This window comes from Salvia splendens, chromosome 3, assembly GCF_004379255.2.
Source record: "Salvia splendens isolate huo1 chromosome 3, SspV2, whole genome shotgun sequence".
Lineage (NCBI taxonomy): Eukaryota > Viridiplantae > Streptophyta > Magnoliopsida > Lamiales > Lamiaceae > Salvia > Salvia splendens.
The window spans coordinates 18,366,359-18,391,532 of record NC_056034.1 but is presented as its reverse complement, the minus strand read 5'-3'; the positions used below and the strand labels follow the sequence as shown (position 1 = coordinate 18,391,532).

Sequence of the window (25,174 nt, the reverse complement as noted above, 5' to 3'; positions counted from 1 at the left end):
TCTTCCTCATGAACCGTCTCCCAACTAAGATTCTTCACATGAAAACCCCCCTTGACACCTTGTCCAAAACCGCCAAAATTCCCGACTACCTAAACCTTTCCCCAAAAGTCTTCGGTTGTACCGTCTACGTCCATGTCCCAAAACACGAACGAACCAAATTATCCCCGTGTGCAACTAAATGTGTCTTCATAGGGTATGGGCGAAACCAAAAAGGGTATCGATGCTTTGATCCTCACACCAAAAAGGTTATCACCACAATGAACTGCAATTTTTTGGAAACCGAATTCTTTTACCAAACCCACCTTGATAGTCAGGGGGAGAGTGATCCAGGTAGTCCTATCGACTATTTAAGTTGGGTTGTGCCATCATCAAGCTCTTCGATTGAGGATCCAACAGAACCAGTTGTCACTATTGCCGAGCAGGTCTTACCACACGAGTCATCTCAACCGCTAACCCAAGGTTCTCCTCCGACGATATCCGAGGTAATTTCTGACTCAGATACCTTTTCTACCCCTATTTCCAATGACCGTGTTGAAACAGTACTAGTGGAGGAGGAAAATACCATTGATGGAGATACAGGACGATATGTGCTTCCACCTCGGAGTACGAGGGGTATACCGCCAAAGAGGTACTCCCCAGAGAAGATAGGAAAGAAGAGCCGGTATGGAGTGGCAAACTTTGTGCAAGGAAACCTGACAAAAATGGCTAGAGCCTTTGCCGCCGCATTATATGAGGAGGAAGAAATTCCACAGACAGCCGAAGAAGCAATGAGACATAAACACTGGAAATAGGCTATGATTACTGAAATGAAGGCTTTGATGAAGAACAACACGTGGGTGAAGGGCGAACTGCCTAAAGGAGTAAGGACGGTTGGGTGCAGATGGGTGTTCACGATCAAAAGAAGGCCAGACGGTACGGTAGAAAGGTACAAGGCTCGACTCGTGGCAAAAGGATACACTCAGACATATGGCGTGGATTACGCTGAAACCTTCTCCCCCGTGGCCAAGATCAACACCGTAAGGGTACTGTTCTCTATTGCGGCCAACAAGGATTGGCCACTGCATCAGTTTGATGTGACCAATGCCTTCCTCCATGGAGAGTTACCTAAACCTGTCTTTATGGAACCTCCACCTGGGTTTACAGAAGATTTTCGAGATGGTGAAGTCTGTCAATTGAAGAAGACTCTCTACGGATTGAAACAGTCCCCGCGAGCATGGTTTGGAAGGTTCACAGAAGTAATGAAAAAGTATGGGTATATCCAAAGCAATTCAGACCACACTTTATTCCTCAAGAAAAGGGATGGGAAGATCACGTGTCTTATCATATATGTGGATGATATGATCATTACAGGAGATGACGAAGATGAAATTAGCGAGTTGAGGAAGAACCTGTTCAGAGAATTTGAGATGAAAGACTTGGGACTACTTAAGTATTTTCTGGGAATAGAGGTACTCCGATCAAAAAGGGGAATCTTCATAAATCAGAGGAAGTACGTACTAGACCTATTGGCTGAAATTGGAATGATAGACTGCAAGCCAGCAGATACCCCGATAATTCAGAATCATGGGCTACAATTGAAGGAAGGAGGAAAGTTGACAGATAGGGGGAGATATCAGAGATTAGTAGGAAAACTGATCTACTTATCCCATACAAGACCGGACATTGCCTATGCGGTGGGAGTAGTAAGTCAGTTTATGCATGCACCCCAAGAAGAACATTGGGAAGTAGCGTTGCGGATAGTACGCTACTTGAAGGGGACAGCTGAACACGGACTTATGTTTGAGAAGCATGGGCATATGGAGATCCATGGCTTTACTGATGCTGATTGGGCCGGCAACCCGAACGACAGAAAATCGACCGCCGGCTATTTTACCTTCGTAGGAGGTAATCTCGTGACGTGGAGAAGTAAGAAACAGAAGGTGGTTGCACTCTCTAGTGCAGAGGCAGAATTCCGAGGAATCAAAAGTGGGTTGACAGAGATATTATGGCTTAGAAGACTTATGACAGAATTGGACCTTCGTCCTAGTCAATCATGTAGGTTGTTCTGCGATAACAAAGCTGCAATCAGTATATCTGAAAACCCAGTCCAACATGATCGAACCAAACATGTGGAGGTAGATAGGCACTTCATCAAGGAGAACATTGAAGCTAAGGTGGTGAAGATGCCATATGTCAAATCTGAAGATCAACTGGCCGACATTCTGACGAAGGCGGTAAACTCAAAGTCATTCCGAGAAGTACTAGACAAGTTAAGTATCGGTAGTCCCGTCACTTAACTTGAGGGGGAGTGTAGGAAAGAAATCAGTAGATTGGTATATAATTGATATGCAATATTAGCTTACCATAGATAGATTGATATGCAATGAATGTAAATTAGGGTTACCTTAAGTTGTGAGTTTATAGCCTATATAAAGGCATATGGTCTTGTACATTGATCGATGAATAAGAATAAAGATAGAACCCAATTCTTCAATAATAAATATATTATGGATGCACAGTAGGCATGTCATCAGTTGAAGACCGTAATTTTCCACAATTTTCTGTGGGTTTTTCCCAATTTCTTGGGGCATTTCCACAATTTTCTGTGGGTTTTTCCCAATTTCTTGGGGCAAAATAGTTCGTTATGGTCCTACAAATTTGGAATCGAAATTGGACGGATAGAATTGGTATGTCAATCCTGTGAGAGACAATTATGATCCAAACCTATAATTAATTGTATGTCTGATTTCAATTTAATTATGCATTCCGAATATACACTTAATTTGACCTGAAATAGTAATATAGTGGTGCATGATTCAAACATATCATTCAATCTTTGAAAAGAGATTAAAATTGGAATACTTCAATTAGAGTATTGCGCAAATTAGAATTTGATTTGAATGAATGCTTTTTTTAGTTGTCATGAAAGAACAGTAACAAAGCCTATAGTCCAATTCAGGTTTCTGCCACCAAATTTACATAAATATTGGCATTGAATTGCACATGATTGTGGCCCGTGTCCGGCGGGAGAATTTATTTATCATTAATACTACGCATAATTAAAATCTATTCAACACGTACAAAATAGTAGTATGCATCAAACAAAACTTATTAATACTCCTAAAAATAAAAAAAAATAAAAAAATATACATTCCAATCTTTGAGTATTTTGAAAATGTGCTCTAGCCATTTTAAATTTAAAATTAATACCTATATTATTAACAATCGGTATATAATTAAGAGATAGTATTAGCCACTAAAACCATAAACTTTGGCCAAACTTTAAAATTAATCTAAAATATCATAAACTTTACATTCCGTTTTTTATTTCCCAAAATTGATCCAAATAAGGTTTTTTCGACAAAAACTTATTCTACATAGGCAATCGTGAAACATTAATAATATTTTAGACTACATTTTTTAATTTCATGACAAATAAGATAAAAAAGTCACATAAAAAGTTACATTGATTTAACTGTGTCAAGTAAAATAAAAAAGCTATGTAAGATAGTCGAATATGGTGATCGACCTCCAGTGAGAAATAACAAACATGATGTAAAGTTTGTCACATTTTAAACTGCGTGAAAAACACTATAATATAGCTAAAATTTATGATTTTAGTAAATAATATCCCTATAATTAACAAGTTAATTTCATTTATTACAGTGTCAATCTTGATCGATCCCGTCTTTGTTGCTTGAATTGAAATCAATTGAAATCCTTCCTACAAGAATAAAGTGCAACTCAAGCAAGAGGATATTTTAGTGATGACTATGATTCAAATGAGCGATAGCTTGATAAGCCAAAACTGTCATTGAAGATTAAAGTTCATATTTTCTTTAGTGTTACATCACTGATACTTTGTTAAGGACGAAGTTCCTCAACGATAGATTCCGCGTCGAACGTCGCGGGAGCTTTTGCCCGTCGATCAATTCGGCGTCGAAATTAGGGTCTGTGCGTTTGTGCACGATGAAAAAGAGAAGAGAGTGTGAGAATAAAATAGAAGGATAATTGATATTTCTTGAATGATTGAAATGAATAACAATGTCCACTATTTATAATAGTAGATACTAACTTAATGAGCAAGACAAAAGATCCTAAGAGATATATGGGAAAATATGGGAAAGATATGCTAAATCAATAATATATGAAATAATAGAGATATGGGTTTATTCGTAGAGATATTCTCGTATCAACTCCCCCCACGGTTAAAATCCACCTTATCCTCAAGGTGGGAACCACGAAGAAATGAAGAGAGTCACGAATAAAAACTTTGGCGAGCTAACCCCTCCGGGATCAAATGCACACCGAATAGTTGAACGACTCCCTTCATTATTCCCATAAAAATTCACCGAGGGAAGACCGTGTTGGATACGAGTCTTGGCGTTCTCATGTTCGTGCTTTTCAACTAGGGCGCTCTGAAGCCATACAACTCTCGCTGCATCAGTGCTATTTCGAGCTCTTTTGCCCTGAGTTCAACTGACCGCTTTTCTTCAATCAGCACATACTGCTCAACCTTTAACCATACGACCTTCTCCTGAAGATCTTGTCACACCCGCATTTTCTAAGGATAGAAAACACGGTTGATCGCGACTAGGGGAGGGTTAAAGAAGCGGGGAAGAAAGGGGGAATCAACACAAATCGACAATAGCTCGAAACAAACGGGAATAGCTCGAATAAAATCAGAGTACCATTTCAACAATCAACAACTCCAAATGAAAATATCTCAACAATACACGAACATCAAAAGAAACAATATTTAGCGGAAGCATTTGAGAGAAGGAATATGCCACGTGTGAAGACATGACACATTCTAGACACTTAAATTTCTTCAATGGTCTTGCTCAACACCCACCGCACCCGTCACGCTCAACCTGCAAATTTTTAAAAAGAAATGCAGGGCTGAGTACTTGATGCACTCAGTGGACTCATGCTGAAAACATTTTATAAAAATGTATTTATCATGCCACCATTGAGTGACCTTGGGGTTTTAACTTTAGAAATCTCTCAAGACACTAAAATCATTTCCATCGTAAAATTCGGTTGATCAACCATTTTCCATCCACATTCACCATCACCATATCTGAACATACATGACAAGGAACGTGGCCACGAACCAAGTCACTAAACCGGCCAACTCCAAAGAGATAGCACACGATCTACGGGGTGTACACTAGTCCGAGCAGGGTTTGCGGCCCTACTGGGACCCGAATTCGATTAAACATACATGGCAAAAGCCACTTCAGATAGGTTCATTCAAAACACAAAACATGGCAAGACAAACACTTTCCACCTCCTTTCACATAAAAAAAAGTATTTAGGACATAGTCCTTATTTAAAAAGAAAGCTCACCTCGTTCTCTTCATCCGAAATTATTTCCTTTCCCTTGATACCACGTCTCGCTTGCAAGGAATCACCTTTAGCATTTAAATAACACATAAATCAACACAATAATTCAAGTAAATAAATAAGATGCATGCACCCTAATTAAAATCGTTTATCTCGTTTCTCAGTTTTTGATTATTCGGTGGTCGCCCAAAGTTCCTCCATTGGCTCCTCGTATTTCCACCACGATGCCGAAATAAATTCCCAAAATTATTTAAACGCATAGTTAAATTATTGCAACAATTTCCCGCCGTAATTATTTTCATCTCGGCATTGCAAAAATTTTTGGAAATTAATTAATCATTTCTCCACAAATTAATTTAATTATCAGCCAAGGGTTTAATTAAAAGCCCAACTCTCCACCTTATATCTCAACTTAAAATTTTAGCCCAAAGCAATTTAAATAAAAAGCCCAACTAAAAAGTCCAAAAAGGAAATCAACAAAAATACTCCCATTCTCCCTCTCGGTACCCCCGTCTCTCTCTCCTAAACATTCCCTTCACTCCCAAATTCTCCATCAAATTGAGAACAGCCCCAAATTCTCGCCTCCTTTAACATCACGCCAGCGACAACTCCACCCTTCCGTTACCTCCCTCGGCGGTATCCACATCCCGATCGTATTGTATCCCCAATTTGGAGAAGTCCGTTGACTCCCCGATTCACTCCACGCCGCCGGCCACAGCTCGCCGGGAAGAGCTGCTGCTGTCTGGCCGGAAGGACGCTGCTGTCGCCGCTGTACAGAGCTGGGCTGCTGTTCGCCGCCGTTGCCGTCAGCACCGAGCCATCGGCTGCTGTTCGCCGCTGCTCCGTCGGTGGTCGTGCAGCCCCGAAACATCACCGCTGCCCCCGATTCGTCCCGAAACCAACCCAAAAAGCCCCGCACAACCCCGAAAGATAAGTTCTTTACTCAACTTTTATGTTAATTCACACTTTCCGATTAATTGACGTGGTATTCAGTTGTATTGTTCGTTTCTTGCGGAATATTGATTCTGTTTGGTGCGAGGTTGATGTATGAAAATACTATGCTTACGAACTGTAATTTATCTCGATTGAAAAGGAGTATACCTTGAATGGATTTTGAGATAATAACCGATAGCTCCCTCCTTCGAATTGGTTTCTCGATTTTCTTGACAGGATGAAGCTTGGTTTCTTGATTGCAGAGAACGAATAAGAGAAATTTGATTGTGCCGTGAATAATATAGAGGGAGGGTGGTTAAAGATATGGGAGAGATTTAGGGCGAGAGGAGAAACGGTTTTTACGTGGGCTGAGGGGGTGGATTTCGAATTCTTCTATTTTTTTATATATATATTTGATAAATTTGGATTTATTTGATATTTATTTGCAGATCACGGAGGAGGAAAATCTCTATAGAATCTTTATTTAAAATTTGAACTAAAGGATAATTGGTGACCAAGTCAACGAGGAAAAGATTTAATTAGATTAATTTGGATTTTTTTTCTCTCTTTCTCTTTTTTCGGGGTGTTACAGATCTTTAGGTGGATCCTTCTCCATATCGTAGAACTCTTCCTTGGAGGCTTTTTCGGGTGCTCCTTCTCCAGGTCTAGTCTCATCAATGGAATGAAATGGCTTCTTAGCAGCAAGATTGGTCCATGTTTGTAATGTATGAACTTTTCCATCATTTTCAGATGGCTCAATTTGGTTTCCATCAGAATCAACCACATTACTTTGACTACCATCGGCGTTTATTTCGGGCGAACCATTTACAGGTAAGTGATCGCCATAGGGCTTTCCCATTACCATGTAGCGCCGCAGAGGTGGCGGTGGGGCTGCAGCGGGAAGCGTCGCTGCTGAACGACAGTGACTTGGTGGACTGAGCAGCGGCTGCAACACAGCAATGGGTTGTCCGTGGCAGGAGCGGGTTTGAGTTGTCGCTATCGAGGAAATTGTCGAGGCTATATATGTCGGGGTTGAGCTTAGGACCTGATGTTGTGGTATATTGAACCAAGAAGAAGGCTCACGGAGCTGTGGTGGTTGCCAGACAGCAGCTGCAGCAAGCGAGGGATAGAAGTGGTATGACTCCAGCATCGACACAGGGGGCGTTGGTGGTGGTGGCCAGCCGGTGTTGTCAACTCCGGAATTGAAGCTCGCATATGGCGGTTGTTCATATGCTGTTGTCAGTGGCTGATGGTGGTTGTAATATTGATATCTGGGCTGCTCACGTTCGTCCATCGAGTCCAACTTCTTGTTTATTCTATTGCAGGCAGCCATTATCTGGTCACATAGGTAAGATATATAGATTTCTTCGTTGGTATGACGAGCCATGAGTACGAAGATGAAAGCGTTAAGGACGAAGTTCCTCAACGATAGATTCCGCGTCGAACGTCGCGGGAGCTTTTGCCCGTCGATCAATCCGGCGTCGAAATTAGGGTTTGTGCATTTGTGCTCGATGAAAAAGAAAAGAGAGTATGAGAATAAAATAGAAGGATAATTGATATTTCTTGAATGATTGAAATGAATAACAATGTCCACTATTTATAATAGTGGATACTAACTTAATGAGCAAGACAAAAGATCCTAAGAGATATATGAGAAAATATGGGAAAGATTGAAGGGGTTGACAGCGAAAGCGTGCATGAGATCCGATCACATAAATTTGATCTATTTAGCAGATTATTTAGACAAATTCTATTCGCATAATTATCACATGTATCATGCTCATAACTTGAATTAAAACATGCTTTAGCAAATAAAATCCCTAAAACATGCTTACTATGGATTTAGCCAATTTACCTCGTTGATTCAATCAAGAATCGATGATGGCTTGCTCCGTCTCCACGTGAAGATCTTCAGTACTCGACCTCTGATCTTCTGACTGGTGTCTCGGACTGTATGCTGATATTTGTGTGGGCAAATCTCACCAGAATACTAGGACTCGAATAACGAAGACAGAACTCAGCTCACGGAGGGAGCAATTTTCGAATTCTCTCTATATCTAGAGGGGGACGAAAGTTCTTGCTTTTACAATTGTATTTTCTGTCTCCTTTATTCTCCTATTTATAAAGTCACATATTGTGCCCAGTCAGGGATCTAAGGAAGAATTTGGACATGACCTCACCCAATTAGCTTTTTACTAATTAAATTGAACCCACAATTTAATATAAGCTTATATTGGAATATTACAAGCAGCCACTACAGAAGTAATATTGCACTGCCTTTCCGAATCCGAAATTACAAGTATTCCGGGTTTCCTTTTATTTGTTTAATTCATTTCCCGCGCTTAAGATAGAAACATCCATTAATTAATTAATGTCTGTTATGGACTTAATTAATTAACATATTTTATTCTCCAAGAGTGGACTTAGCAAGAAACTCTTATTTATTATTCATAGAGTAATTAAACTCCAACTAGCTAGGTTCCGAATAATAAAACCTTGTTTCGAGCTCCTCTTGTGGATGTTATCAAACGAGACTCTCCTCGCGCACGATTCAACATAATAGCAATCCTAGCATCGCTAGACAATGATCACCACTACCCAATATACCTGGATCGTTGGGTGACGAAAAACCCGCACCTTTGGTAAGTCCAAGTAGTAGATACTCAATATCGTAAGCTCAATGCTAATGTACATTGATTAAGAAATTAATTATCAAGACCTCGTCTTTCCGTAGATAGCATAAAGACTCGTCTTGCTGTTAGATCCATTCAGTGCTATACAACACCAACGTCATCATATTTCAATAAGGCTTAGAAATAATCGGACTGCCATTGCAACCTTTCACGATAGGTAGTCTAGGTCTATGTGGGTTGTGAAATTCTTATTTTTCTTTGTTCAGAACTGACCGCGTACCTTAAATTGAGCGCAGCCCACAACCGGTCTACTAGAACAAAGACTTAGACTTATGTTATGTTCGCTTATACATTTAAATATGCAATAAACATCCATTAAATGTAAAACATAACAACATTATGACAAAAATAATCTGTTGCATTCATTGGAAAATAATTATTAGAGTTTTACAGTATTCAATCACTCGAAAGGTGATTTATAGTATACAAACCCTAACAAAGATATGCTAAATCAATAATATATGAAATAATAGAGATATGAGGATATTCGTAGAGATATTCTCGTATCATACTGTATATTAGAGTGTCCACAGTGGGGGAGCCGCAGCCCGTGGCTCGGGTGTGCGGCCCCCACTGCAGAGAGCAGAGAATGGTGGCTGAGGGTCGAGAGCCACGAGAGAGCCGCGGCCGCGGCCTTCACGAGGCTGAGCCGTGTGAGCCGCGGCCCACCAATGCAGTGGGCCACGTTTCGCGGCTGGGCCGCGATTTTTAATTTTTTTTTTTGTTCCTTTTTTTTATTAAATACACCCCATTTTCTCTCCATTTTTCTACCCCAATTCAAACACCACTCTCTCCATCTTTCCAATCTATTTTACTTCAACTTCTGAAATATGGATTCCGACGATGAACGGTTCCAAGAAGTGGTAGATCTGGAGTTCCAAAACCTGGTTGCAGCGGTGCAACAGGAAGCTGACGAGGCGGAGGCGGCGGCGGAGGTTGCGGAGGAGGCGGCGTCTGCGGTAGCAGTCCCTCGGCCGTTCTATCATCGGCGGTATATCGACCTTGACCATTCCGGGGCTGACCGCCGGTTGATGGAAGACTACTTCAGCGAGAACGGCCGTTATCCGGCAGAGATTTTCCGTCGGCGTTTCAAAATGTCGCAACAACTCTTCGTCCATATAGCTACGTGTTTGGCACAGCAGTTCAAGTGCTTCAACTTGCGATATGATGCCACCGGCCGACCCGGCTTGTCGACATATCAGAAGTGTACAGTGGCATTTAGGCAGCTTGCCTATGCCGGGCCCGCTGACATGTTTGACGAATACCTGCAGATGGGTGAAACGACTGCCCTACAGACGTTGAGGCAGTTTTGTAGGGGCATTAAGGATATCTTCAAAGGGGAGTTTCTACGGAAGCCAACGACCGATGATTGCCAGAGTCTGATTGATATGCACGGGACTGTACATCATTTTTCGGGAATGTTGGGAAGCATCGATTGCATGCACTGGGAGTGGAGGAACTGCCCGGTGGCTTGGAAGGGGCAGTTCACTTCTGGTTTCAAAGGCCGACATCCCACGATGATCCTGGAAGCCATTGCTGACTACCCCTTGCGAATCTGGCATGCGTATTTTGGGGCTCGGTCGAACAACGACATCAACGCTCTACGATCGTCCCACCTGTTCAATGACGAGAGCCGGGGTGAGGGTCCGCAAGTTAGATTCATGGCCAACGGCACGCAGTACAACATGGGATACAATTTGGCCGATGGGATATACCCTCGCTGGCCCGTGTTTGTGAAGTCGATCCGACAACCTGTTGGGCAGAAGCAAACCTACTTCGTGACAAAATAAGAGGGTGCTAGGAAGGATGTAGAGCGAGCGTTTGGTGTCCTCCAAGCGCGGTGGGCCATTATACGGTGCCCGGTTCGACAATGGCACGAAAATGATGTCTCAGACATCATGACTGCATGTATCATATTGCACAATATGATAATAGCCGACGAAGGATTTTCTGCAGAGCGATGGACACCGGAAGATGGTGCTAGTTCAAGCTCGGGTATTTCCATGGAGCCCCTGCAGATGGGTGTACCACGTTCTAATGAATACTTGATCCAACGGTACACAGATATGCGGAGCCAAATATCGCATACATCACTGCAGGCTGATATGGTTGAAGAGGTCTGGAACCGTAGAAGGAGCGCCGCATAGTGATATGGGTTTTCAGGTTGTTGTTTTTAAAGTATAAAACTTTCGTTGTATAATTTTCCTATTTTATTAATATAATACAACGATGTTCTTGTTACACTTTTTTTGGTTAGGTTGTGAAATTTTTTTAGTTACAATCCAAATTATTTTATTTAAATTAAATTTATAAATATAATAAATTATAGGCTAATAAAATTTATTGTACTTAAATTAAAAAATATCATTAAAAAAAGCAAACAAAATTAATTTTAATTTTTGGAGAGGGCCACATTTCATGGCCTTTGTTATTTTTGGGTTTTACCATTGTGGAGAGCCACATTTGATGGCCGGGCCAACTTTGGTGGCCTTCAAGGGCCACCATTGTGGACACCCTTATAATTCATGATTTCATAAATATTTTGAAGAATACTCAAATGGCATTGCATGCCTTTTGTCGTAATGTTCTTTCTTAAAAAAAAGATGATTAATAATGGTCGTCCATTTATTTGTTTGTCGCTGCCTTCACCATAGGAAATTGGGCCAGCTCAAAATAAAAGAAAAAAAAAGGAACACGAAAACAAATAATGCGATGCAACATGATAAAATAAAATATTGTGGGTGACGTACGTGTCCCACATATACAGAGAGAGCAATCTAATGATGATATCCATGAAATGTGGAGATGGAAGATTCGAGATAGATTATGAATAGAAGAGGCAGCAAATGAGACGCCATATCACCATTTTGTGATGGTGATGGTGATGGTGATGGTGATGGTGATCAAGGACAGGACAGTTTTAGGCCACAAACGCAATATGGTGTATCTGTTGAAATCGTGCTTGGTCAAATGATTTTTGACTAATAATAAATGTTACAGGACATTTAATTTTGTGAAATTAAATGCAATAACGTCGATCTACGTTCCGAGTAGATGACCGTAGTATATTCATTTTCTTAAATCCGATTCCCGGTGAGTGAGAAATAATATATTAAAGTTGGTCACAATAAAGCTAGAAATGAGCTATGTGAAAAGACTAAGGGATTAATTAACTAGGTGTTAATTATCCCACATCGGGGATGATAAACTTCTTTGATGAAGTATTTAATCAGATGAATTATCATGTGTAATAATTATTGTGGAATAAGACGGGTGACAGAGCCCACACGCGCACCGCCGCCGCCCGCCCGCGAGCCGCGCACCGCGCACCTTGACTCGTGTCCCATGCCCCGTACCCCGTGCCCCGGGTACCTGGTGCCTTGGATCTTGGCAATTGGTTTTTGGGTGGTCTTTGGGTTGTTCTTTGGAGCAGGTCGTTGAGCGTGGTTCGTGCCCCGCTTGTTCTTTTTAGACCATCCCAAACTCCACGCTATCCCCTATGGGTCCTAGTCCACGTCATGGTCCCGCTGGACCCCGACGCATGACGGGAGATAAAAAGTTCACGCTGGACCCCGACGCACAACGGGAGACAAAAGGTCCCCGCTGGACCCCGATTCACAACGGGAGTCAAAAGGTCCCCGCTGGACCCCGACGCATGACGGGAGACAAAAGGTCCCCGATGGACCCCGACGGTCCATGGTGTATCCCGTCGTGCAGCATGTCCAGGTGCATCGTGTCTATTCATCTCCCACTGGCTAATGCACTAGTCAATAACCCCCGGCGGTTACAGTCAAGCCATCATGGCACACATAATGGTTGTTGATTCCATCAATACCCTGCAGGTGGACTTGGCCTATAAATAGGCATGCATCCATTGCATTCTAGACAGAACATACAAGCATACTTGCATACATACTCTCTCCCTCTCTGCATTGCCTTCCCGTCGAAGCTCTGCCCTTGCCATCATCTAGTTCGTCGGAGCTTGTTCCGTCTGCGGTGCTGCAACGAACAAGACAAAGCCATTTTATCTTTGGGGACGACACGCCAAACCGAGAGCACTACCGGGGCGTATCTCGTCTTGCGGAAAGAGGACTCCTCGACTCGGCTTACATCTTTACGGTTTATTGTTTCAAATTCTTCTTTGTAATTTCAATTCAATTTATTTTCCGTTTAATTTCTCTTTTCTTCATTGGGTTGTACTCGCCCGGTTAGTGTATCTTTGTATCGCAGTTAAACAATCATTTTAATCTAACAATCGCAAGACGAGATATACTTGCCTTTGAAGGAGTTTAGACTTTAAATTAAATCTAAAACTTTTGAAACTAATACCTTAGCGTGGAGATGGATCCCGTCGCTGAGTTTCCCTTTGCCGCTTTCCCGACTCCAATACCGACGTGCCCACTGTTCCCTGCTGGGTCCCATCGGGTCCCCGCCATAACCACGACTCCCGTCGAGTCCACATCACTACTTTTGATTACCCAAGCGCCTTGAGCGCTCACTAACCCATTTGGGTAGACTGGTGCATCCACGTTGAGTGGCACCGATGGTTCCACATTAAATGGTTCCATAGGATCCTTGATAGGATCAAGTGTTGGATCTTTCGAGGTCAACACGGGTGTTGGGGCCTTCGGGACCAACACGAAGAATGACGGTTCCACTTTTTGTGATTCCGCGAGATCCTCCAATTGATCGTGCGCTGAGTCCTTTGGGATCAACACAAATGTTGGGGCCTTCGGGGCTAACACGCAAACTGACGGTTCCACTATTAGTGGTTCCTTGAGATCCTCTAACGGATCAAGTGTTGAGGCCTTCGGGATCAACACGTGTGTTGGGGTCAACACGAGAACTAGTGGTTAACGTTTAGTGGCTCCATAGAATCCTCTAATGGATTGAGTGTTGGGACCGCCGAGTCCAACACGAGAGTTGATGTCTTTGGGATCAACACGACTGACTCCAATGTGGGGAAGATACCTTGTGATTGTGAATGGTCGGTAAGTCCTACGGGACGTCTCCCGACGTTCCCATGGATAGGGTCGTTGGGCGTGTCCCATTGGTCTCAAGGGACGTCTCCCGTTCGTAGGGAGACATGGGAGACGTTCTGCTCCCGTCCCTGCCTTAGAAAATGTTCAAAGACATTTGGCACACATTGGTTCCAAGGGACGTCTCTCGTTCGTTGGGAGACATGACGGACATTCGACTCCCGTCCGTGGCATGGGAAATGTCAGGAGACATTTCTCACCCGTTTGTGCCTTCAAAACGTCGGGAGACATGGGGAGACATTTCGCTCTCGTTAGTGCCTTAGAATATGTCGGGAGACGTATGGCACACATCTGTGCCTTGGAAAATGAAGGGAGCAAATTTTGTACCCGTCAGTCTCCTAATCTTCGGGAGACATGGGCTCCCATCCGTGCCTTAGGAAATGTCAGTAGACGTTTTGCACCCATACATCCCATGTGAGATGTCGGGAGAAATTTTGCACCCGTCGGTCTCCCGGTCGTCGGGAGACATAGGGAGACATTTGGTTCCCGTTCGTGCCTTAGCAAATGTCGGGAGACATAAGGCACACGTCGGTCCCTTAGAAAATATCGGGAGGACGTTCGACACCCGTCCGTGTCTTGAAAAAAATGTCGGGAGACATTTGGCCCCGCCCATTCCATGGGAGATGTCGGGAGACATTTGGCACCCGTCCAGATGTCGGGAGAAAGATGAAGCCTCCAACCAAGAAGCTTGGTGGAGCCAAATTTATCAAACATGCCAAAGGCAACATAGCCACCGTGGTAACTGAAGAAGTCAACCACGTCGAGAACAAATGTGGTTGGTATACGGGTGTCATTGTCCACGTGTGTGCCGATAGAAGTAAGTTCTACATTTACAAGACCATTGAGGGGAGGAAGCTCAACATGGGGAACCAAGCCTTGTCCAAATGTGTCGACATTGGAGATGTGGTCCTCAAGATGGCGTCCGACGTGACAATCACTCTTAAGGAAGTGGTACATGTCTCGAACGTACATAAGAACCTAGTTTGGATCAATACTTGTAAATAAGGGTTTAAACTTGTGTTTGAATCTAATAAGTTCTATGTGTATATAGTTTGGAAAATCCATCGGAAAATGTTTTGTAACCGATGGTCTTTTTAAACAAAGTGTATCGGCTATTCGCCGTGTTGAAAAGCCATTGGCTAATAATGAAAATGCCAATACTTCCACATATTTGTAGCATTATATATTAGGACATGTGAATCATAATGCTATAAAAGTTTAGTAAACTTGGATTTACTAAAGACAAAAGAAGTCAATACCCAAAACAAATGTGAGATTTGTCTTGAGGCGAAAATGACTAGATTATCATTTCATTCTATTTAACGAAACATGAAACCCCTTGAAAATTCACATTGATGTATGTGATTTAAAATTCTTGCAAACTAGAAGTGGTAAAAAATACCTTATCACGTTCATAGATGATTGCACAAGACGTTGCTATCTTTATTTTTGAAGAAGTAAAGATGAAGCAATTGAAGTGTTCAAAAATTATAAGAACGAAGTCGGGAATCAACTTGGATTGTAAATCAAAATGATTCAAAGTGATAGATGAGGCGAATACGTAGCCTCGTTTGAGGAATTATGCAACACAAGTGGTATAATTCTTCAAACGGTTGCACCATGTTCACCATAATCTATTGGTGTTACAGAACGCAAGAAACTGAACTCTTAAAGAGATGATAACTGCGTTACTGATTAGTTCAGGGATGCCCCAGAACATGTGGGGGAAAGCTGTTTTGACAGCTAACTACACCTTAAACAAAATCTCACTCAAAAGTAAGGATGTCACTCCTTATGAGTTGTGAGAGGGAATGAAGTCATCCTACAAATACCTCAAAGTGTGGGGGGTGTTTGACAAAGGTGATGGTTCCTCTGTCGAAAAAAGTTACAATCGGTCCTAACACGGTTGATTGCATCTTTATTGGGTATGCACTTAATAGTAGTGCTTATCGATTTGTTGTCCACAAGTCTGAAATACCGACTGTGACCGTGGGAACAACAATCGAGTCAAGAAATGCTGTATTTCTTGAAAATATATTTCCTCGCAAAGACAAGGAAAATATTGCACCCAATTTTGAGACGAGAATTGAGGATGACGCCACTAGTTCTAAATCAGTGGATGAAGAGCCAGAATCGCGCAAGCGAACAAGACATGATCCAAACGATGCGGTACTAATACGTGGCAGCAGGGTCAGAACACCAAAGACATTTGGTCCTGACTATATTGCATTCATGTTGGATGAAGAACCAACATCGATAAATGTAGCCTTTGATGGCCCAGACGGGCTGCATTAAAGAGAAACTGTTCAAAGCGAAATTGATTCAATTTTGCTACCACACTTGGGTGTTGGTTGATCTACCTGAAGGTGCTAAACCTTTAGGATGCAAATGAGTTCTTAAAAGCAAGTTTAAGGCCGTTGGATTTAAAATCTATATGGAACAACCTGAAGGTTTTGTAGTACCTGGACAAGAGAGAAAGGTTTGCAAACTGGTTAAGTCCCTCTATGGATTGAAACAAGCGTCGTTGTAATGACACTTGAAATTTGACAATGTGATGTTATCAAATGGATTTAAAATCAACAAATGTGACAAATGTGTCTACATTAAAAACACTGATAATGGATACGTTATAGTGTGTCTCTACATTGATGATATGTTAATCATGGGTAGTAACAACTAAGTGATTAACTATACGAAAACCATGCTAAAGAGAAACTTTGACATTAAGGATATGGGTCTAGCCGATGTGATTTTTGGAATGAAAAATTCTAATTCAAAGGAATCACCTTAACACAATCTCATTATATTGAGAAAGTACTAAAGAGATTCAATGCCTATGATGGCATCCCGGCTAAGACGCCTAGACAGCTCAATGTTCATATGAGCAAGAACAGGGGTGAGCCGGTTGCATAAAAAGATTATGCACGGGTCATTGGATGCATTATGTATCTTACTAATTGCACTCGACCTGATATTACTTGCGCCGCGGACAAGTTCAGCCGATACACGAGCAATCCAAACAAGGAGCATTGGAAAGCTCTTGTAAGAGTTTTGAGGTATCTCAAGTATACTCAAAATCATGGGCTACACTTTTCCAGATACCCCCTAGTACTTGAAGGGTACTGCGATGCAAACTGGATATCCGATAACAAAGACTCACTTTCAACAAGTGGATATGTCTTTACTATTGGGGGTGGTGATGTCTCGTGTAAATCCACGAAACAAACATGTATAGCCTGATCCACCATGGAATCTGAATTCATAGCTTTAGATAAAAGTTGTGGAAGAAGTCGAATGGCTTATAAACTTCCTTGAAGATATTCCATGTTGGTCAAAGCCCGTGCCTCCAGTGTTAATTCACTGTGATAGCCAAGCCGCTATTGGGAGGGCAAACAGTGGCTTGTACAATGGTAAGTCTCGACACATTCATCGACGACATAATACCGTGAGACATTTGATCACAACAAGGGTGATTACAATTGACTACGTGAAGTCATTGGATAATCTAGAGGATCCGCTAACCAAAGGGTTAAATCGTGATCAAATGAATAAATTACTAGAGGGAATGGGTTTGAAATCCACAAACTAAAGAATTGTCATAGTGGTAATCCAACCATGATGACCGGAGATCCCAAGAACTTGGTTCAATGGAAAAACTAAGCTATGAGAGTTCATGTGCAACACTCATATATATATATTCCCTAGAGAGCAATAGAGTGTTGTAAAACTTGCCTAGTGGTGAGGTTAAGTCTATGAATTTTAATGATCCCTAAAGGATCTCGTTGAGATAAAGTTCTCAAGGAGACAGAGTATGGCAAGATACTTAACGAGGAATCACCTATGTAAGTGTGAAGTGTGGCCGCTTCAAACAATACACTTATGAATCCAAAGTGGTGCCCAAGGCCTGAAATGGACACAAAACCTGAGAATGGATGAGGTTGAGGTGTTTAAGTGTTAACATCATTGTCTCGGTGCACGCCGTGGAGGAATAGTTCAAAGCATCGCGCTACTAGTCCGCCTGTGTATCCGATGGTGTTGACTATGGATGGTTCAAAGCTAAAAACTACCTATCCTTATGCTTACATACCTCTTGAGGGTTGAGCTTGTGTCTGCATACATATGCATTTGTCAATTTCCACTCATGTGGGGGATTGTTGGAATCGTGCTTAGTCAAATGATATTTGACTAATAATAAATGTTACAGGACATTTAATTTTGTGAAATTAAATGCAATAACGTCGATCTACGTTCCGAGTAGATGACCGTAGTATATTCATTTTCTTAAATCCGATTTCCGGTGAGTGAGATAATAATATATTAAAGTTGGTCACAATAAAGCTAGAAATGAGCTATGTGAAAAGACTAAGGGATTAATTAACTAGGTGTTAATTATACCACATCGGGGATGATAAACTTCTTTGATGAAGTATTTAATCAGATGAATTATCATGTGTAATAATTATCGTGGAATAAGACAGGTGACAGAGCCCACACGCGCGCCGCCGCCGCCCGCCCGCGAGCCTCGCACCGCGCACCTTGACTCGTGTCCCATGCCCCGTACCCCGTGCCCCGGGTGCCTGGTGACTTGGATCTTGGCAATTGGTCTTTGGGTGGTCTTTGGGTTGTTCTTTGGAGCAGGTCGTTGAGCGTGGTTTGTGCCCCGCTTGTTCTTTTTAGACCACCCCAAACTCCACGCTATCCCCTACGGGTCCTAGTCCACGTCATGGTCCCGCTGGACCCCGACGCATGACGGGAGACAAAAGGTTCCCGTTGGACCCCGACGCACAACGGGAGACAAAAGGTCTCCGCTGGACCCCGATTCACAACGGGAGTCAAAAGGTCCCCGCTGGACCCCGACGTATAACGGGAGACAAAAGGTCCCCGATGGACCCCGACGGTCCATGGTGTATCCCGTCGTGTAGCATGTCCAGGTGCATCGTGTCTCTTCATCTCCCACTGGTTAGTGCACTAGTCAATAACCCCCGACGGTTACAGTCAAGCCATCATGGCAAACATAATGGTTGTTGATTCCATCAATACCCTACAGGTGGACTTGACCTATAAATAGGCATGCATCAATTGCATTCTAGACAGAACATACAAGCATACTTGCATACACACTCTCTCCCTCTCTGCATTGTCTTCCCGTCGAAGCTCTGCCCTTGCCATCATCTAGTTCGCCGGAGCTTGTTCCGTCTGCGGTGCTGCAACGAACAAGACGAAGTCGTTTTATCTTTGGGGACGACACGCCAAACCGAGAGCACTACCGGGGCATATCTCGTCTTGCGGAAAGAGGACTCCTCGACTCGGCTTACATCTTTACGGTTTATTGTTTCTAATTCTTCTTTGTAATTTCAATTCAATTTATTTTCCGTTTAATTTCTCTTTTCTTCATTGGGTTGTACTCGCCCGGTTAGTGTATCTTTGTATCGCAGTTAAACAATTATTTTAATCTAACAGTATCAACTTTTTATTATTTCTACCTTTTTAAAAACATAAATTATTATGCTTTTAACCAAGGAACGTATTACTACTAGTTTAGCGAATAAGAGAAGAAAAACTGAACTAGGAATGCCGAATGTTCTACTTCATCCATCCCTAAAAATTTATCACTTATTTCTATTTTCGTCTCGTTCCTAAAAATTTGTTACCTTTCACTTTTACCATTTTTGGTAATGTACCTCACATTCTACTAATTCATTCTCACTCACAGTTTATTACAGTATAAAATTAATATATAAAAGTATGACCTACATATCACTAATTTTTTCTAACTCACTTTTTATTACATTTCTTAAAACTCAAGTCAAGACAAATGGTGACAAATTATAAGAGACAGAGAGGGAGGGAGTATAAATTTTGCTTTTGTTTCTTGACCAGTCTAGCATCTGGTCAGTAGCTCAATATATCCACAAGAGCATTCTTACACAAGGTTGAGTTTATCTGTTTCCTTGGTGAAATAGCAAAGAATAGATCTGGTATTTTTTGATGTTGAGTATTTCTTTAACAGAGCATTTGAGAAATTCAAATAATTCAAATATCTCCTGAAAGTATAAGTAACTATCTATCCTATCTAGGTCTTATAAGTAATAGAACATCTCATTGCAGAATTAGGGTGACTTCTAGCACTATTTCCAGAAAGGGAGGGAACAAAAAGCTTATTGAATAATGACAATACCACAGAAAAACTAGGGAACGTATACCACTGGGGCGTATGGTAATGGGAATCCCTACTTTGTTATAGCTTATTCAAGAAAACAGAAAAAAAGAGTAGGGCATTCAATTTAGAAACAAACAGAAAACCATCCCGGTTGAATGGTATACTCATCCTACCAAGCAGCTATGGCTAAAAGGTGCATGCTAGATTCTATGATATCTTATGTTAAAGAATGTATAGCCATTGGAAGGCTCTTTCCCTACTACCTTTATGCCCTAGAATTTCATTGGTCTGCTGAAATTTTCTTCAATCTTGTAGGAGTACTTAGAGCATCCATTATAGACGAGGCGCGCCTATAGTGGGAGGGACGTCCGCCCCGAGGCGGACGAAAAAAAGGGGGCGGACGGTGCATCGGCGACTTCCGGGCGAGGATGGGGCGGTCCGGGGCGGACGCCGCGATAGGCAGGGCTATCTATAATGGGGCGGTGATAGGCACGGGCGGACGTCCGAAATTTTTATTTTTTTATTTTTTTTAACTTCAATTTAATTTACCTATAAATACACCCCATTCCTCTCATTATTTTCACACCATTCCACCTCTTCATCACTCATATTTTCTCTCACTAGAATTTCTGGACTGAAATGGACGATTTATGAAACGACGCGTGGAATTCTCTGATTTAAGAGGTGCAGTACGAGGCCGAGGAGGAGGAAGCGGCGCCCGCGGCGGAACGCACGGCGGAAGTGGCGGAGGGCGCGATCCCTCGTGCGATTAGTCGTCGGCGGACCATCCAACGAGACCATATCGGAGCGCACCAGCGGCTAATGGCGGACTACTTTGTGGATAACACCCCGTTATCCATCCGAGATTTTTCACCGGCGATTCAGAATGTCGCAACCCCTCTTCAACCATATAGCGACGAAATTGGCGGAGCGTTACCAGTGCTTCACCCTCCGGAGTGATTGCACTGGCCGGGTCTGGCTGTCTACGCTTCAGAAGTGCACCGCTGCAATCCGGCAGCTTGCATACGCCGAACCAGCTGATATGTTCGACGAATACCTACAGATGGGTGGGACGACTAGCCTCATGGTGCTTAGGCGGTTTTGTAAAGGGATTCGGGAAATATTTGATGGGGAGTTCCTACGAAAGCCCACCCCTGATGAGTGTCAAAGACTGCTGGATATGCACGGTTCGATCCACGGTTTCCCAGGAATGTTAGGAAGCATCGATTGTATGCATTGGGAGTGGAAGAACTGCCCGGTGGCGTGGAAAGGCCAGTTCACAACTGGATTCAAGAGCAAACATCCATCGATGATTCTGGAAGCCGTTACTGACTACCGCTTGCGGATCTGGCATGCGTATTTCAGTGTTGCCGGTTCGAACAATGACATCAATGTTCTTCAGTCATCGCCGCTCTTCAATGACGAGTGTCGGGGTGAGGGTCTAGAAATCAACTTCGTAGCCAACGGCACGCAGTACAGTAGGGGATACTATTTGGCAGATGGGATATATCCTTGGTGGCCCGTATTCTTCAAGACAATTCGCCAACCGGTGGGACCGAAGAAACAATACTTTGCGCGGAAACAAGAGGGTGCTAGGAAGGATGTTGAGCGAGCTTTTGGTGTCCTCCAACAGCGGTGGGCCATTATACGGTGCCTAGCACGAGTTTGGCACGAAGATGATGTCGCGAATATTATGTTAGCATGTATCATATTGCATAATATGATAATAGAAGATGAATGATTTGCGGCGGAGCGCTGGGCACCGGAAGAGGGCGCAAGTACAAGTAACGGTGTTGCCTCCGCGCCGATCCAGATGGGCGTACCACGTAGCAATGAATATTTGATCCAACGTTTCAGTGATGTGCGCAGGAGCACATCACATACCACACTCCAGGCCGATTTGGTTGAAGAAGTTTGGGCACGTAGGGGAGGTGTAGGCGCAGTGTGAACACTATTATGATGTTCGATAGATTAATATGTCGTTGTATAATTTTTCCCCACTTTAATACGACGAAAATGTAGTGTTTAATTTTAATTTCTTCACTTATAGCCGTTTTTTAATAATTACGTATAGTTTGATAAATTTAATTACTTATAATTGAATTAAAATTAAAATGAAAAGTGGTTATAAAATTTCGGGGCTATTGGAAGTGTCTGCCTATAGTGGCGGAAACAAAAAATTGGGGATGTGGATAAAAAAATTGGGGTTGTAGACAAAAAAGGAGACGGGGCTATTGGGGAAGGCCGCTCATAGTGGATGCTCTGATGGTTAGATTCTCCCTCTGTCCAGCAATTAGTTGCCTACACGAATTGGGCATTTGGAATAAGAAAGTTGTGTTTTGCATGTAAATTTGTAAGATCCAATCAAGCTGACTTACTTTTTGTTTGTACTCCCTCCGTCCCACATAATTTGGGACACTTTGACCGGGCACGAGTTTTAAGAAATGTAATGAAAAATGAGTTGAAAAAGTTAGTGGAATGTGGGTCCTACTTTTATATATTAGTTTTATAATTGAATGTGAGTAGGAATGAGTTAGTGGAATGTGGGGTCCACTACCAAAAATGGTAAAAGTGAAATGGGTCAAATTATGTGGGACGGCCCAAAATGAAAAATTGGGTCAAATTATGTTGGACGGAGGGAGTAAGTTTCATTTGCGAGACTAGCTAGGTCACCTATAGACTATAGTGGGACGATCCAGTAAAGTATATAGGCCATTTATTATGGCAATATGAACGGAGTCTTAAGGGTGTCCACAATAGTGGCACAATTATGCAACAGTCATAAAAAAAAATTTATCTGCCTAGTCATCACAGTCATGGCTTAGCCATAAAAACTTATTCACTTACGCCACAATCACAAATCACATTTTTTTTAATTTTTTTATATTTAATTGGACTAAAACAAAATTAATTGGAAAAAAGTAAATAGAATGGAATGGAATGAAAAAAATGAATTTTGAATAGACTTTTTATAGATACAAATTAAAAAATTTGAAAAATACCGCCGCGACGGTTGCGCAGCTGCAATAGACCGTTGCGGCATTGCCGTCTCGCCTGCCACACGGCTCCGAGGTCCTCCTCCCGCTACGGCGCCCTCCGGCTTACAATAGGCCGCGGCCGCGACACTATTGTGAATACTCTAAGTTTCATTGGCTAGAATTACGCAAAATTATACGATCTCCATCTACCGACTACCATTATAAGAGTATCTCCAAGGGGATGAGTAAATGAAGAGGTAAAGTCATATAACTACCATATTTCCCTTCTTTTTCATGAAAAACTATTCTCCAAGGGAGAAAGTATTAGACAAGATATTACACTTTATGTTTTTAATGCATTTTGTATTATTATTATTATTATTATTATTTAAATAATTTAACTTTCTATATACTTTTTTCTTTTGGGAATGTTATTTTTTGGAACGGTGTATATCACTTTTTGAGAAGGTAAATAGATGATATACCTCTTTCATTTGTCTTTCCTTGTTGAAGATGCTCTAAGGCCACATTTGACCAAGCACGAGTTTAAAGAAATGTAATAGAATGTGAGTGAATAAAGGTTAGTGGAAGGTGAGTCATACTTTTATATACTCCCTATGTCCGCCATTAGGAGTCTCATTTCTTGACGGCACGAGTTTTAAGAAATGTTGAGAAAAGTTAGTGGAAAAAAGTTAGTGTAATATGAGTCTCACTTGTATAGATTAGTTTTAAATGAAATGTGAGTGAAATAAGTTAGTGGAATGTGGTACCTTATTACCATTTAATCATTTATGGTAAAGGTGAATGGGGGCTCCTATTCGCAGACGGAATAAAATAGAAAAATGAAACTCCTATTCGCAGACGGAGGGAGTATTAGTTTTATAATTAAATGTGAGTGAGATAAAGTGAGTGGAATATAGAGCCCATTACTAAAACTGGTAAATGAGACTTTATATTAATGGATGAATGAAAATGACAAAATAAGACACTTATTGATGGACTGAGGGAGTAGTATTCGAAAATCATGATACGTAGATTATTTACAACGCAACATTCTATCAAAACAAGATATGTGTCCAATAGGTGTTTAATTAGCGACCAAGAAGGGCGTAGTGCTGACGTAGATGCAAAAATAACATCAAAGATCCAGAATTTAACTTAAATAACTTTATACGCACTCCTTCCGTCCCACTTTAGTAGTCTTGGTTTTCCATTTTTGTTCATCCCAAATTAAAAATCTCAGTTAGAACATTCAATAAATAGTAAATGCCCCACATTTTATTACTAAAAACTAAGTATATAAAAATGAGACTCATATTCCATTAAATATTCTAATTTTTCTTTTTAGTCAGTCCCCTATTAATTATCACACTGCATTTGTACTACTTTTGATAGTGGATCACATATTTCACTAACTCATTTTACTCGCATTCTATAAGGAGTATAAAATATGACTCATATATCACTAACTTTTTTAACTCGCTTTTTATTAAATTTCTTAAAACTCAAGCCAGATCAAAGTTGATACTAATTGGAGGACGAGGGATTAGTATCTGCTCCCTCTGTCCCGGAATAGGAGTCATATTTAGTTATGGTATGAGTTTTAAGAAATTGTAAAGAAAAGTGAGTTGAATAAGTTACTGGAATATTTAGTTCTGGCACATGTTTTAAAAAATGTAAAAAAAGTGAGTTGAATAAGTTAAGTGAAATATGAATCTCACTTATATATATTAGTTTTATAACAAAATATGAGTAGAATAAGTTGGTGAAATGTGGAGCTTACTTACTATTTATACTAAAAGTAAAATATGACTCTTAGGCCATGTTTAGTTGTCAGGATTCTGTCTGGGAAAGTAATCTGATTTTTTAAATTTTAAATTCATGTGTTTGTTTCGGTTTTTAATCAAACTGAGAAAGTAATTAGAATCCCGAGAACAAGGAAAGTTAGTACAACTTTTCCATGATCTGAATCCTAACTTTTCTTAGGTATTCTTTTTTCCAGTTTTAAGATTCTTACATATTTAATGCAATATATTATTATTA

At 41.4% G+C, this 25,174-nt stretch overlaps 1 protein-coding gene across 1 annotated transcript; it reads left to right on the top strand.

Annotated features, from left to right (window-relative positions):
• The first annotated feature begins 9,784 nt into the window (after positions 1 to 9,784).
• Positions 9,785 to 11,003, top strand: LOC121796690. The gene is made up of 2 exons (XM_042195487.1): positions 9,785 to 10,354; positions 10,890 to 11,003. Exons 1-2 carry the CDS (start codon positions 9,785 to 9,787, stop codon positions 11,001 to 11,003), a joined length of 684 nt encoding a protein of 227 aa, XP_042051421.1.
• Positions 11,004 to 25,174: the final 14,171 nt, after the last annotated feature.

What these genes read in the sequence shown, in the direction of transcription:
- LOC121796690 (XM_042195487.1), top strand. Translation starts at nt 9,785, where the DNA reads ATGGATTCCGACGATGAACGGTTCCAAGAAGTGGTAGATCTGGAGTTC. An exon ending in TGATTGATATGCACGGGACT is followed by an intron (nt 10,355 to 10,889) that starts GTACATCATTTT and finishes ATATGATAATAG; the next exon opens with CCGACGAAGGATTTTCTGCA.